Source organism: Geotrypetes seraphini, chromosome 7 (genome assembly GCF_902459505.1).
Source record: "Geotrypetes seraphini chromosome 7, aGeoSer1.1, whole genome shotgun sequence".
In the NCBI taxonomy this organism is placed as follows: domain Eukaryota; kingdom Metazoa; phylum Chordata; class Amphibia; order Gymnophiona; family Dermophiidae; genus Geotrypetes; species Geotrypetes seraphini.
This window is the reverse complement of record NC_047090.1, coordinates 18,004,121-18,019,688: the sequence shown is the minus strand read 5'-3', so window position 1 is coordinate 18,019,688 and position 15,568 is coordinate 18,004,121. Positions and strand designations below refer to the sequence as shown.

The 15,568-nt window shown below is 43.2% G+C and overlaps 1 protein-coding gene across 10 annotated transcripts in view; it reads left to right on the top strand.

Moving 5' to 3' along the window:
- The window catches only part of TULP3 (TUB like protein 3), a 203,006-nt gene that overhangs the window by 175,356 nt on the left and 12,082 nt on the right, over positions 1-15,568 (top strand). For 9 of the 10 annotated variants that reach the window (XM_033952420.1, XM_033952419.1, XM_033952418.1 and 6 more), the window contains one exon: positions 9,758-13,701. The exons of the other annotated variant lie outside the window; for it this stretch is intronic. In XM_033952420.1, the coding sequence (XP_033808311.1) occupies positions 9,758-9,891 (134 nt within the window). In that variant the 3' untranslated portion in view covers positions 9,892-13,701. Of the gene's footprint in view, positions 1-9,757; positions 13,702-15,568 lie in introns of those variants that run through there. 10 annotated transcript variants of the gene reach the window in all.

Genomic DNA, 15,568 nt, shown 5'->3' with positions numbered 1-15,568 from the left:
GAAACTATCTCACAAACTGATAAACGCAAAAAACCGCGCCAGGAGAAGAGGTTCGACCGCGCTGGTTTCGGGAGGAGCCCTTCTTCAGGAACCTGACCCCCGACGGAACACGAACAAAGAGGTCGGCTGGAGGGCGGGGTGATTTTTGCATGGTGATTTTTGATTTTGTTGTGTGAGTCGAGGGGTCTGGCTGGCAGGGTTTGTTTGGGGGTCGCTCAGGTTGTTTGTGTTGAGTTTAATTTACTCACTTTGATTGTTTGATTTAGTGGACTCAGGTCCCTTTAATTTCAGCACACTCAGGGTGCTCAATGATGGTGTGTGGGTGGAGGCTTACCGCCTTGACCCAGAAGTGAAGTGTCGGAGCTGTGCTCCTATCACTGAGGGTTCACACTGAGAGCACCCTATATTATATTCACCCCATTTTGGTTTGTTAGTTGCGAGCCAATTTTGGCGTCTTGAGCGTCCCCCACACAAACCTTGATGTGACTAGGTTGCCTTTTTTTGTTTTTTCTACAGTAGGAATTTTGGCAAATTTGGAGTGTATTGTTGTTGTCAGGAATAAAGGTGCAACAGGATAAAGTACTGGGGAGAATTTTACAGACACCCCCTTCTCAGCAAGGATCATATCCAGGACCATACGATTTTGGAAAGCCATCTGAGAAGTGGGACCTAACTGATCAGCAATACCTTGCAAGGCGTCCCTAGAGTAATTCACAAAGCGTTGCTGATTATAATAAATGTAATTAATCCAATCAACATATCAATAAGATATAAATAGTAATAAGATATAAATAGTAATAAGGGGAATAAGGGACTCAAACCCAGCCTTAACCTGGTCTCGGGCCTTGAATTCATCTGAGACCCCTCTTGGGACCCCTATAGCATCTATGTATACATGCGGATCAAAACTACCAAGGAGATCACGTTTATGTCGAGGCAAAGGGGAGGAGGTGCCATGCGAATAGGAAGGGTGTCCTTCAGAGAGGATATGCAGGGGCATGATAACCTTAGCTAAAGCGCACTGGCCTATCCACTGGTTGGGCAGTCTAACATGGAGCCGAAGGTCTCCACAGAACCAGTAAATATCACCTAGGGTGAAAATCTGATACTGCAACAGTGAGGCATACCTATAATCCAAGACAGAACAAAAACCAGGGGGAAAATTGCCTAAAAAACTACCTTGTGTCAGATTAGAAACATGACGTGTAATTACCCTCATAGACGGTAACGCTATGTTAAGCTTTTTCTGTCCAGGCAGCAAAGGGTATTTGGAACGCCACAGCGCACAAAGGGGATCGGTAAAATTAGAGGAGGTATTGGTAAATAACCCAAAAAAGCATGGTTGGATACCAGGAGAGAGGTCCAGAGGTACAGTTCCTAAATGGGGTCTAGCTTGAGCACATATGTAAAAATTACTCTTATTATGTTGAACAGCAGTGAATTTCATCCATTCTAACCAAAGGTTACGTTCTGAAAAACCTACCTCAGCCATAGTATCTTCAAAGGTGAGGTTGGCAATAGCCATCATGTCAGTAAGTTTATTTAATTTGGGGGCTAGTGGATTAGTATTTTTGGGGCCCACAAAATGGCAGGAGAGGATGAGTGCAGGTAGATAGATCCCGTAAGAAAAACTGGCGGGGCAGATAGCTAGACCCACCCTTAAACCACATGCCCATAACATACATACCTTCATCAGTAGGTCTAGGGTTTTCAATGGTAAGAGAAAGCTTAATAATTTGTTCAGGAGCACTTTTCCTATAACAGTTTCTGACCTTACGAAGGTTCATACGGCTAAGCAGAGATTTACCATTTTGGTCCACTCTTTTCTGAGCACTTTCTGGTTTATAAGCCCAGTCAGTGCCAGTGTTCCATCCTACCGCTCCCCATTATGCACACTTATCCCCCCAGCGTGAGTCAGTAATACATATGTATATGTCTTTAGTTTTAGGAATCTCAGAGGACCAATGGCACAGCCATGTGACATCAATTGAAGAACAGTCCACAATGTCACAATACTCAAAATAAAGGTGGCCACGTGCACACTGCTGGAATTATACCAAAGGGTAGTATTCTGTCTATCTTTCTGGATTCCAATTGAAGGGCAGCCCTTGGGAGGAAGTCCAGCTTGACGTCGTGTTCGCAAAGAGGTGCCTGGGGTGTGGTTTACAGCAGGGGTGTCATTTACAGATGGGTATGGGCAGAAAGTGTCGTGGACCCAGGACACATCCCTGTAGACACAGTTGGAAATGATCCATACAAGAAGAAAAACTAGCAGCAACGCTGCCAGTAGGAGAATGATAAAGTTGGTAGAATGCTGCGATGAGATCATCATGTTGTTCCACTGGAGGAGGTGAAATCTGCGCAGGGACGACTTGCTTCTGGGGTTTTAGGTTAACCCTCTTCAAGCAACTTGCATGGATCCAAACAGGAGACTCCTCAGTGAGTACAGCGGTCCTGGTCGCAGCGATCACAGTGGTGGGAGGGCCAAAGGGGAAATCCGTCTGCTTCCTATCCTTGGAAAGCTTCTGGACGATGACTTCGTCACCAGGCTGAAAGGAATGGGTAGGAATCTGTGGAGAGAAAGGAGAGGTGCAAGACACGTTTCTTTCAACATGCCCTAATGTTTCAATGAGCTTTCTGACGTATTCTTCCTGTATCAAAGAGAGATCACTACTCTCAACTATTGAGGGTTTGTCTACCCACGGGGCGGGGAAAGGTCGTCCCATGAGAATTTCAAATGGAGAGTATCCAGTGGTGCAGTGGGGCTGCATCCTAATTTCAGCTAAAACAATAGGAAGGAATTTTTCCAATTCACAAACGTGCCAGCTGTGGCTTTCCTGATTTTGTCTTTAATAGTCCTGTTCATGCGTTTGACAATACCGGAACTCTGTGGGTGATATGGGAGATGAAATTTCCACTCAATGCGGAGTGCGGTAGCTAAATCTTTGTATACTCTGGGAGTGAAAGCAGGACCATTATCTGATTTGATGTGTGTGGGATATCCCCACCTAGGGATGATTTCGCGAAGTAAAATGTTCACCACAATCTGAGCAGTTTCATATGTAGTGGGAAAAACTTCAGGCCATCAGGAGAACATGTCAACAATAACAAGGGCATAGGGCGTAATCCTGGCGGGTCCCGCTGGCATGAGGAATATGAGTAAAATCAATCTGTAAGTGTGTAAAAGGAGAAGTGGGGTAAGTAAGGTGCTGGTGTGGTGCTTTATGGGGTATGTTAGGATTAGCGCGGAGACAGGTTAGACATCGGGCTATATATGTCTATCAGGGAGCGAAGGTCAAGAATGAAAAAATCACTGGCATGAAGTTGAAATGTCAAGCGAGCACTGCGGTGACCAATGCCATGATATTGGGCAATGAATAAGGGGGAGCTAGCGGCTGGTATACAGGGTTTCCCCTCTTTGCACCAAAGTCCGTTCGAAGGGCGGCTTTGGGCACCGGCCAGACACCAGGCATCAAGTTCAGAGGGGGTAACAAAGGACTGAAGCTGAGAAAAAAGAGAGGAAGGGGGAAAAGCAGGAGGGGAAAGAAGAGGAAGAAGAACAAAGGAGGGAGGGGGGTTCAAAGCAGCTGGTTTAGCAGCGCGGTCGGCCAGAGTATTACCTCTGGCAACTTTCATTCAGGAGACCAGTGTGTGCACGACAATGAAGGATAGCAACTGGAGCAGGCAGGAGCAAGGCAGAGAGAAGGTCCAAAACAAGGGAGGAATGGGAAATGGGCTTACCATCGGCTGCCACAAAGCCACGACGTTGCCAGATAACACAGTGGTCTTGTACAACACCAAAGGCATATTTGGAGTCAGTGTAAATGTTAATGCGTTCACCAGAGAAAAGGTGGCAGGCGCGAGTAAGGGCAATGAGTTCAGCAGCCTGGGCCAAGGGATAGGGAAGGGAAGAGGCATCATGGATAATGTCAGGGAGCTCAACCACAGCATAGGTGTTGTCATTAGGGCATGAGCAGGAACTATCAACAAAAATAGAGGAAGCATCAGGGAGAGGGGTGGAGGACAAGTCAGGGCGGGGGGAAGTATCTTGATGTATCAGAGACACAGGAATGATCAGGAGGAAGGGAATCCTGTTCACCCTTGAGACCCAGAAGCCCATTTAAAAGGAGGGCGGGGCCATAAATTGGGACAGAATATCTGATGGTGAGATTAGGATTAGAAAGAAGGATAACCTCATAACCACTAAGGTGCTGAGCAGACATATGCTGGGTATGAATGTTGCGAAGGAGGGCTTGGACATCGTGAGAAGTGTGAAGGGTAGTGGGGTGACCAAGGGTCAGAGGAGTAGCCATCTCTACCACCATAGCACATGCAGCCAGGGCTCTCAAGCAGGCAGGCATGCATGCCTTGAACTTGAACAAGAGTGACTTTAGAAAAAAAGGCAACAGGGCATAATTTACCACCATGATCCTGTGCCAGGACACCCGCCACAATTATCTCGAGCAAAGAGATGAAACATTTGGTCATAATCAGGGGGACCCAGGCCTGGGCTAGAAACCAAAGCACATTTCAAGTGTCCAAAAGCATCCAACATTTCTTTAGTCCATCTGATAAGATCAGTCATTTCGGGACTTAGGGTCTGTCTCAGAATCTGGTCATAGAAGGAACAATCAGGGATCCATTGGCGGCAGTAACCAATCATACCAAGAAAAGTAAGCATGTCCTTCTTGGTAGCTGGGCAGGGCAGACCCAGAACAGCAGCAATGCGGGAAGTGCTAATTTTCCTTTGACCATGAGACAGGACAAAACCCAGGTATTCCACCTCAGATTTACACCATTGCAGTTTCTTTCTTGACACCTTGTGACCACACACAGACAACCATTGTAAAAGGTTCAAACTATCAGCCTGACAGGTTTCCTGAGTTATGGAACATAAGAGGAGGTCATCCACATACTGGATGAGGACAGAACCATGAGGGGCAGTCCATGGCTGCAGAGTAGCCCGAAGGACAATGGAGAACACCACAGGGGAGTCAACATAGCCCTGGGGCATTCTACACCAAGTATACTGCTATTGCTTAAATGTGAAGGCAAAAAGGGGCTGAGTAGCCTCATCAACAGGGACTGAAAAAAAAGCATTCTTCAGGTCAATGACAGATAAACAATGGCTACAGGTGGAATGGAAGAGAGGAGGGAAGGAACATCAGGGACAATGGGTTCAATGGGAATCACCAAAGCATTAACAGCCCTAAGGTCTTAGACGAAACGGGGGGTGCCATCAGCTTTGACAACAGGATTCATGGGCGTATTGTAAGAAGAGATGGCGGTTTTAATAATACCGGAAGAAAGAAAAGAAGCAATCAGTGGCATCATGACTCTCTCTCCTTTTCCTGGGAGATTGGGTACTGCTTAATGAAAACGGGAGTGAGTGATTTCAGAGAAGCACGATAGGGGGTGCATGAAATAGAGCCTACATCATTGTCGGCGGAAGCCCAAACCGGGGAGTCTGGGGGAAGGGGCAAAAGCATGTCAGGGCAAGTGGAAAGGTAAAGGGTGGACGGAGGATGAATGGGAATGACGGAGGAAAGGACATGCAAACCTCCTGTATCATCTATAGTGAGCTGGATGAGAAGAGGGAAGAAAAGATCACGACCAAGAAGGCTGACAGGGCAATGGGGAATAATAAGAAAGGAGTGCTGGAATAGAGTGAAGCCTGTATCTGGATGGGCTACAGACAGGGGTGTAGTACGGTAAGATTTAGTCAAAACCCCATTAATTCAGCATTCATGCGCGGACCCCGATAGTGTAAGTAAGTTCTAACAGCAGCTGGTCTGGCAGCCAAAAGTGCGTTTGTGCTTTATTTAATTCAGACTGCAAATTAGAGAAATGTTGCTTTAAGTCAGAAAGAGTAAAACAGAATCACATTCTTTAAGGTCAGTGACTAGCGTATCCAAATAAGCTCAGAGAGAATTGTCACAGAGAGAATTTACAATGTGCAAATCTGTCTTTGGCAGTCAGCCAGATGGTCAGTGAAAAAAACATTAGCTTTGCTCCGCACAAGAAAGCCTCTAAAACGGAATTTTTTCTTTCTATGAGCCAGCACAGAACAGATCACTGGAGCAACAGAGATCTTAGGGTGGGCAATCAAAAGACACGGAAACACAGCACAAGAAACGGCAGAAGTTTCCTTCAAAGCAAAGGGTAGCAGCCAAAGAAGGAACTCAAAATATGAGTCAGAGTCAAACTATTGTACATTCGAGAGAGAGACAAGAAACAGTTCTTGTGTACAAACTGCGAAGGAAAGATCTTAGACTGAAAACAGCTATCAAACTCTGCTGGCAAAGCATGCCACAGTACAGTATAAGCGTATAGGCAGTACAAAGTATACGGGGGAAGACTGGTAACAGAGAGAGATGTGTGCAGGAGGGAGAGTGTCACACACACGGGCAACAGAAGCTTTACAAGACTCATCTGTCTAGGAGGAGGAGAATCCTAAGGGTCATTCCATGTCAAGTGATCAGATTCTTGGAAAGTGCCCTGCATGACCATCACGGATTTTGATGAAACTTCATATGCAGAGTCCACCATGTCTCAAACGAACTTTGGTAAAGTTTTAGTTTCGCCTGTGGAATATTTGTGGAGATATAGCCATTTGTTTGACCCCATACCACAATGAAATACAGTACGACAATGACATTCTGACAACTTTGAGACACAATATCTCCCGAGCTGTGTTTCCAAAAAAACTGAAACTTAGCTACCCTGCACAACTTTTTGAGCTCATAGAAACATAGAAATAGACGGCAGATAAGGGCCACGGCCCATCCAGTCTGCCCACCCTAATGACCCTCCCCTACCTTTGCCTAGTGAATAGAGCCCACGTGTCGATCCCATTTGGCCTTAAAATCAGGCACGCTGCTGGCCTCAATCACCTGCAGTGGAAGACTATTCCAGCGATCAACCACCCTTTCAGTGAAAAAGAATTTCCTGGTGTCACCTCGTAGTTTTCCGCCTCTGATTTTCCAGGGATGCCCTCTTGTTGCCGTGGGTCCCTTGAAAAAGAAGATATCTTCTTCCGCTTCGATGCGGCTCTGTTCATTGCTACCAATAACAATTTTTGCCGAGCACTGATTGAATGCCTGAAATACAGTAAACTTGGCCGAAAAAATTAGTGCTCCAAAAAAAATCAAAGTTTGACATTACTTAGCTCCCACAATAATTGAGTAATAAATGCGAAATTTGGCGCATAATGTCTCAGTACAACGTTGTTTTCAAAAGTACAATTTCAACCTCCAAGCTCTTTCCATTAGTTTACAAATTAAGTGTAAAGTTGCTAATTTGTGTAAAAAGGCCAAAAATAGGGTATTTTCAGCCTGCTTTTACAGAAAAATACCTTTTAGAAACTCTTTCAAATCAGTCTCATTAGAAAGAGCATATTTCAAACCCCCTAGAAAAGTGGACTTCATTTTTCAACGCAGGTTAACAATGGCCTTTTTACACAAATTAGCAACTTTATACTTAATTTGTAAACTAATGGAAAGAGCTTGGAGGTTGAAATTGTACTTTTGAAAACAACGTTGTACTGAGACATTATGCGCCAAATTTCGCATTTATTACTCAACTTTTTTTGGAGCACTAATTTTTTCGGCCAAGTTTACTGTAATTCAGGCATTCAATCAGTGCTCGGCAAAAATTGTTATTGGTAGCAATGAACAGAGTTCAAAAAGTTGTGCAGGGTAGCTAAGTTTCAGTTTTTTTGGAAACACAGCTCGGGAGATATTGTGTCTCAAAGTTGTCAGAATGTCATTGTCGTACTGTATTTCATTGTGGTATGGGGTCAAACAAATGGCTATATCTCCACAAATATTCCACAGGCGAAATTAAAACTTTACCAAAGTTCGTTTGAGACATGGTGGACTCTGCATATGAAGTTTCATCAAAATCCGTGATGGTCATGCAGGGCACTTTCCAAGAATCTGATCACTTGACATGGAATGACCCGTAAGTAACCTTGAAAGAGACCTGGGAGTGATGGTAGACACAACATTGAAGGCGTCGGCGCAATGTGCCACAGCCTCAAGGAAAGCAAACAAAATGTTGGGCATCATTAAGAAAGGTATCACAACTAGGAAGAAGGAAGTCATCCTGCCACTATATCGTGCAATAGTGCGCCCGCATCTGGAGTACTGTGTCCAGTACTGGTCGCCGTACCTCAAGAAGGACATGGCAGTACTTGAAGGAGTCCAGAGAAGAGCAACAAAGCTAATAAAGGGTATGGAAAACCTCTCCTATACTGACAGGCTGAAAGAGCTGGGGCTGTTCTCTCTGGAAAAGCGGAGACTTAGAGGAGACATGATAGAAACCTTCAAGATTATGAAGGGCATAGAAAACGTAGACAGGGACAGATTTTTCAAATTATGGGGAACCATAAGTACAAGGGGGCACTCGGAGAAGTTGAAAGGGGACAGGTTTAGAACAAACGCTAAGAAGTTCTTTTTCACTCAGAGAGTGGTGGATACATGGAACGCGCTTCCGGAGGCTGTGATAAGAAGGAGCACGTTGCAGGGCTTCAAAGAAGGTTTAGATAGGTTCCTAGAGGACAAAGGGATTGAGGGGTACAGATAAGAGTAGAGTTAGGTACAGGGATAGGAGTGAGAGGCAAGTATAGGAATAACCAGGGACCACTGATCAGGCAATGGGCCTGATGGGCCGCCGCGGGAGCGGACCGCTGGGCGAGATGGACCTCTGGTCTGCCTCAGCGGAGGCAACTTCTTATGTTCGTATGTTTATGAAAACATTACTTGATATTGCCCCGAAGATTTTCAAGACTCCTGAGGCAGGCCTTTTGTACATGTTGAGTCATAGAGTTATTAGATGAATAAAAGAGTCATTGGATGAATAAAAGGACATTTATGCAGTAGATTGTGTCCCCACCAGTCTATTTAGTACAAATCCACCCCTTGTTTTGTGCCACAGTGATTGGGCACAGGTAGACTCGTATTTAATGTAGAATGGGCTTTGTTAAAATAATTTTTGGAAATTAAACTAATTTGAGCTTGCTATGGCAAAGGATGTGAAAACTTTTGGTTTTCTTAAGAATTATTTTTTGATTATTTCTATAATCTTTTTCTTTGAAAGTGTAGAGTATGCTGGACAGGTCAGTGAAACAAGCGCATATGCATTTTGAGTATTATGGTATTTACTTTAACCTTCAGAATGAGAAAAATGTACAAGTGTGTAAAAACCGTTTACAAGGCACCATATTTTCCCACAGATGGCTTTAGTTTCTCAATTACACCTCTTCTCACCTTCCTTACCAACAGAGCCCAATACAGTAAAAGTGTTGCAAAGCTCTATAAGTTTGTAGAGGTTGTTAGGAGGTAGATTCAAACATGTGTGGAATTTCTTATGCTGGTTACAACAGGCCCAGTCCACCTAAATTCCATATTTTTACAATATGGAAGGCAAACTCTTCAGAGAGGCAGGTGGATAATTTGAGGACTTATACCTTAGTGCAGGGGTCTCAAAGTCCCTCCTTGAGGGCCGCAATCCAGTCGGGTTTTCAGGATTTCCGCAATGAATATGCATGAGATCTATGTGCATGCACTGCTTTCAATGCATATTCATTGGGGAAATCCTGAAAACCCGACTGGATTGCGGCCCTCAAGGAGGGACTTTGAGACCCCTGCCTTAGTGTGTTTAGAGAATACCTTTTAGAAGCAACTTCATTTTATTTCTCCCTGATCATGCTTTTGATTAAATAGTTTTGACATGGCTTTTTTTCCCCTCTTTCTAGCTGACTACATTGTAATGCAGTTTGGTCGTGTGGCAGAAGATGTGTTTACACTGGACTTTAATTATCCGCTCTGTGCACTGCAAGCATTTTCAATCGGACTTTCCAGTTTTGATAGCAAATTAGCATGTGAATAAATTAAAACTTCTGGAAAAGCACCTTCAAGGATTTGAGTACATCTATACTTCTGTTTTGGTGAACTGCAATGAAATCATGGGAAATTGTTTTTGCCAACAAATCAGAATCTCCTTTAATCTCAAGGATTTACTCCCACAGACTGAGTCACTGTAAAAATCCTGGGATACCAGGATGGGCTTTGAGAAGTATGTCTCTTTGTGATGTTTTTATGATACTAATGTAAGTGCTTTGAGAATCTTAGAGACAGTTCTGTTGAAATTTATTTTATCTCCATTTGTAAGTGATTTTAATTGTAAGTCGTGCTGCTCTTAAAATAATTAAAATAAGAAAAATAAGCAAATGTTTAAAAAGCAGATGAGCAGCAGCTAAAGATCATCAATTGTCCTCTCTCAGTTCAAGCTACTGTATAGGAGCATGTCTGTATTCCATCTTTCTATGATACTCCACTGACAGGGTGCATGTATGCATGTGTGGTTGGCGGTGGTGTTACATATGATACTGTGATCCACCAGCACTTTTGGTTTCTGCCAGGTACTTGTGACCTGGATTGGCCACTATTATGTTCTTATGCTTCTTTATATGTGGCATTAGGGATATGCCTGTGAACTGTCTGCCAAGGCTATTCATGGTATTGAATAGCCTATATGTTGAAGACCAGCCAAAAGGCACCATCTTTCTAAATTGTACATAGTTGTTGTCTGAGAGTAGGGTGTAAGTCTTGTGTAAATGAGTTGTAGTCTTACGACTGAAAGAGTTGGTAGGCTGAAATCAACTTTAATACAATACCAAAACTGTGTGGTTACCCAGATCATCCATTAGAATTGCTAAGGTATCATCCTGAGTTCTAGTACAGGAAGAGTTTAAACCAGGAGAGCATTTTGACAAAGGGCTCCTTTTACAAAGGTGCGTTAGGGCCTTAACGCGCGGAATAGCTAGCATTGAGCTAGCGTTAGTTCTAGAAGTGTAGCGCGGGTTTAGCATGCGCTAAAAACGCTAGCGGACCTTAGTAAAAAGAGCCCAAAGAGTCACTTAGTGTCATGGAAAAGTCTGAAACCAAGAGAAAGGGAAAGCACACATAATTTTGCTTATTCTCATTACTTATATGGTTAAACTGCTCTCAATTAAGATTAATTTCTTCAAGGAGGTATCCAACTTATTGAGTTTCTGCTCTCTTCTTGACTATTTAAAATAACCTCTGTGATGATTGCAATAAATACTGGGTCCTGTAGGATTGTTTCACATTAGATATATAGTCTAGTTTCATTCCAATAAAGTGCTCTAGAACACAAAATAGATAACTAAATAAGCGGATGCTTCTTGACCCAATCTTGCTCTTCCCAGGGTGATGACACCTCCAGGAAGATTTTGTTTCTGTAACTTTTCTTAATGGCTGAAAAATTAGATGAGAGCAGTAACCATTCTGTTGTTAACACTTAAACAAAATGCCTTTTAATTTATGCCTGAGAAAATCTAGGCTTATGCAAAATTTGTAACATAATCATGAAATCTAGAAATATTTAAGCAAAAACAAGCATGACATTTCTGAGAATGGATTCTGTTAATCTGTAGGCAGAGATGTATTTTTAAAGCAGTTTCTACAGTAAGACCATAGTATGCATTAGCTGAATTAGAAAAGTAATATAAAGTAGAAATTTCGGATGTAGACAAGGTTAGCTCTGCCACTAGGCAAACTAGGTAATTATCTTGATTGACACACATTTGGAAGGGGACAAGAAGGGGGCAAGTGATGGTGTGCTCTCTCTTTCTTTTGGATTCAGCAGAATTCTTAAAAGCTATCAGTGCAGCATGGAGCCTTTGAGCACATACGTATGCTCAAGACCTGTGAGGTTCTGCCCCATCCAAGAGGATGTTTTGCTTTGAGGGGGACAGGATGTTGTTGGCCTTGAGTGCACCCATGCTCAAAGGCTCCATGCTACAAATGCAGGAACAGTAGATGAAGTGAAGGGGAGGCGTTGGAAAAGAACAGTAGGATAAAGGAGATTCTACACAAAGGGTGTGAGAGAGAAAGGGAGATGGACATTAGAGAATGGGGGAAGAGAAGAGGAGGAGAAACCTGGACACGGGAAGAAGGGGAGGAAAAAAGGAGATGATGAAAGCCTGGATGGGGGGGAGTGTGGAACAGTAAGGGAAATGCTGGACAGGAAGGGCAAAGAAGAGGATTCTGGACATGGTAGGCTGGGGATGGAGAGAGAGAGAGAGAGAGAGGAAGGATTAGTTGGGCTGGGGTAAGGGAAATGAAAGGAGTAGGTAGTTGTAATAAAAAGAAGAGGAAGATCAGGGACTGAATAGTGAGACAGAGGAGTAATATCTGAGTGGATAGAGAAGCAGAAAAATAAATTAGAGAAGCTAACAAGATCAATGTCCTAACTTTATTCAGATAGTTATCCAGTTACCAGTCTGAATATTGCTAGTACTTAGAGAAGTGCTGGTGGCCACATTATTCCTGGATATTTAGTGCTGATATCTGGGTGTGGCCAAGCACTGAATATATGAGTATAAAAGGCCAACAGTGATTGACATTTTAAAAAACTGCTGACCATCATAGACCTTAAAATTTTTTGTTCTACTTTTGTTGCCTAGCCACTTTATTTTTCTAATTTTCTCGCTCCCAGTCTAGTTTCTGCTTCCCTCTGTCTGTCTCTTCTTCACTCTGTTTCCAGGATCTCCTGTCCATTTGCCATTTCTTTTCTCCTAATTTTCTCACTCCTAGTCTGGTTTCTGCTTTCTTCTGTCTGTTCTTCACTCTTTTTCCAGGATCTCCTGTCCATTTGCCATTTCTTTTCTCCTGTCTTCACTTCCTCCTATATTTCCATCTCTTACAATGATCTCTCACTTTTTAGCTTTTCTAATTTTTCTGTTTTTCAATCCATTCATATTTCACTCCTCCTCACCATTCAATCTCCCTCTATTTTATTACTCTAGCTCTCCTATTTTCCATTTTTCTCCTTCCTCAGCTTCTCACCAAATTCTCCTCTCTCTGGTTCAACATCTTCCCTTCCCCCAGTGTCTTTCCTCTTCCCTTCCTTTCCTTACTCTCCATATCAAGGCTTCAAATATCTCTCCTCCCCATGTCCAGCATGTTCTTTCTTTTTTCTTCCCTACTCCATCATCCATTGTCCAAATTCCTTTCATCTTTTCTTATTCATCCTTCATATCCAACATCTTTTCCCATCTTCCCTTCTCATTTCCAAGCCTGCTCCCTCCCTGTGTCTGTTGCTGCCACCCTACCTCTTCTCAGGCTGTTCTGCAGCTCTAAAAAGCAAGTGTTTTCATGCTGAGGACCTTTGAGCATATGCGTACACCTATGGCCTGCCACATCTATTTCCTAATGGAAGCTTACTGTTGGAGGAGGCAGGACAATAAGTCTTGATCATGTACTTTTGCTCAATGTCTGTACACTGTGCTGATAGCTTTTAAGGGCTCTAGGTGGATGCCTGGCCGTGATGGTATTTTACCAGGAAAGAAACAGAATCAAAGTGAAATGTAATCTTATTTTATAATTCAACGCTTTCGTTTTTCTAAAATAGAGAAAATACTTTTGATAAAATTCAGTCATCCTCATCATGCAGAACACTATATCAAATAAAACAAAACTTTTCCATAACTGTAAACAAATTGCTGTTGGAATAGAAAAATTATTAATAGTATGAGACATACCGTGTTTCCCCGAAAATAAGACCTAGCCCGAAAATAAGCCCTAGTCCCGGGATTCGCCAGCAGTTTTCCTTCCCTCCCATTCCTTGTGCAGCAGAACCCTTGAGCGAGCACTGCCCCCCCCAAGCACCCGCCCCCTCCACCCAGCTGAACCCCCATACTTCCCTCCCTCCCATCTGAACCCAACCGACTGCAAGTGAGCCCTACATATTCGGTACCTCCCTAAGCAGCTTCGGGCTGACAGCATTTTAAATAGGTTGCTTTGGCCTTGTCCACCCGTGAATTCACTCTGCCGCATTACTCAGTAACGCGGCAGAGTGAATTCACAGGCGGATAAGGCTGAAGCAGCCTGTTTAGATTGATGCCGGCCTGACACTGCTTATGGAGGTACCTATGTAAAGCTCGCTCGCGGTCAGTGGGGTTCGGATGGGAGGGAGGGAAGGATGGGGGTTCGGATGTGTGGGGGGGGGTGCTCGCTCAAGGGTTCTGCTGCACAAGGGAGGGGAGGGAAGGGAAGCTGGGCAAAGGTCCTGCTTGCACAAGGGATGGGAGGAAAAGGAAGCTGGGCAAGGGTCCTGCTGCACGAGGGATGGGAGGGAGGGAAGGATAGAAGCTGGGTAAGGGTCCTGCTGCACAAGGGATGGGAAGCTGGGCAAGGGTCCTGCTGCATGAGGGATGGGAGGGAGAGGAGGAAAAATGCACATTTGGAGGAGAGAAAGGAAAGAGGAAGAATTGGGGTGAAGGAGAAGAAGGGAGAGATGATCATGCACATACTCTGAAAATAAGACCTAGTGTGTTTTTTGGGCCTAAAATTAATGTAAGACACTGTCTTATTTTCGAGGAAACACGGTAGTACATTTTTTTGGATCTGTCACTGCAAAACCAGCACTAATGTATGACTGTTGGCCTAAGAGTGGTTGTGACAAGTGCTTTTCTGTCATACATTTGCACTTCCTAAATCAACTTCAGCTTGATTCAAGCCATGGTTAAGAGCCAAGAACTTAGAGAGCAGTTTTGGTATCTTGGATAGCTTCTGAATTGTGGTTGTAGCTCAAGAAATATTGAGGATATGAGTTGAACTGGAAGGTTAACTGCACCATCCTTTGTTTTATCCTCTTTCAATCTGGTAGTTGCACTGATGTGCCTTAGTTCAACAAGTGGCTGATTAACATTTGCTATCCTTTGCCTTGCTTCTGTGCCTGAAATGAATTTTTCTCTGCTAGTGGAATGAGCTGTCCTGCACAATACCTCTTTCTGAACGACACAACCATTGTTGCTCCTTTCAAACCCTTATTTTTAACATGTGCATTTGTATTCTTCTGTTTTGTATTTTTTTTAATTGTAGTGAATTATTAGTCTCTCTTTTCTAGTCTTGTCTCAGCCTTTGGTTAAAAGCATTATACTTTGAACTCTCTTGGCATGTTTGCACTTTCCCACTATAAGCCATCTTTGTTATCGGGTATAGTAATTGCAGAACAGGGTACAGGAGAACCTCTTGTGGAAGCACAATAGGTTTAAAATAAAGCCATAATCTGTGTGGTTGTCAGTATTTTTTTTTTTAAAAAGAGCACAGCCTATACTAGTAATACCCTATATTCTCAAAAATATTCTTTTACTTTTAGTAAAGTTCTACAACTTCCTTGTAATTCTCTTGAACTCTTTGATGGTACTCATGAGCTTGCTTGTTGTATCAGATATTGACGGTGATTGTCATAACAGTATGTCTCCCACTAAAAACACAAATGATGATATTCCATCATGCACATTCTCCTCTCCCCAAAGGCTCAGTGAAATTACATGGGAATGCTTAAAGAGTTCAGACAATATTAATAGCTTAAGCTATCTGTTGAAGTGATAGAATATGGGTATTTCTACTTGCTGTGTTCTTTAAAAATAATACATTCTTTTAAACTTTTGACTTAATAAAAAAACATAATGCTGGGCCACACAGTTCTTCCAAAAAGTGTAATTTTCTATCTTGATGCTGCTGTTAGATTTGTT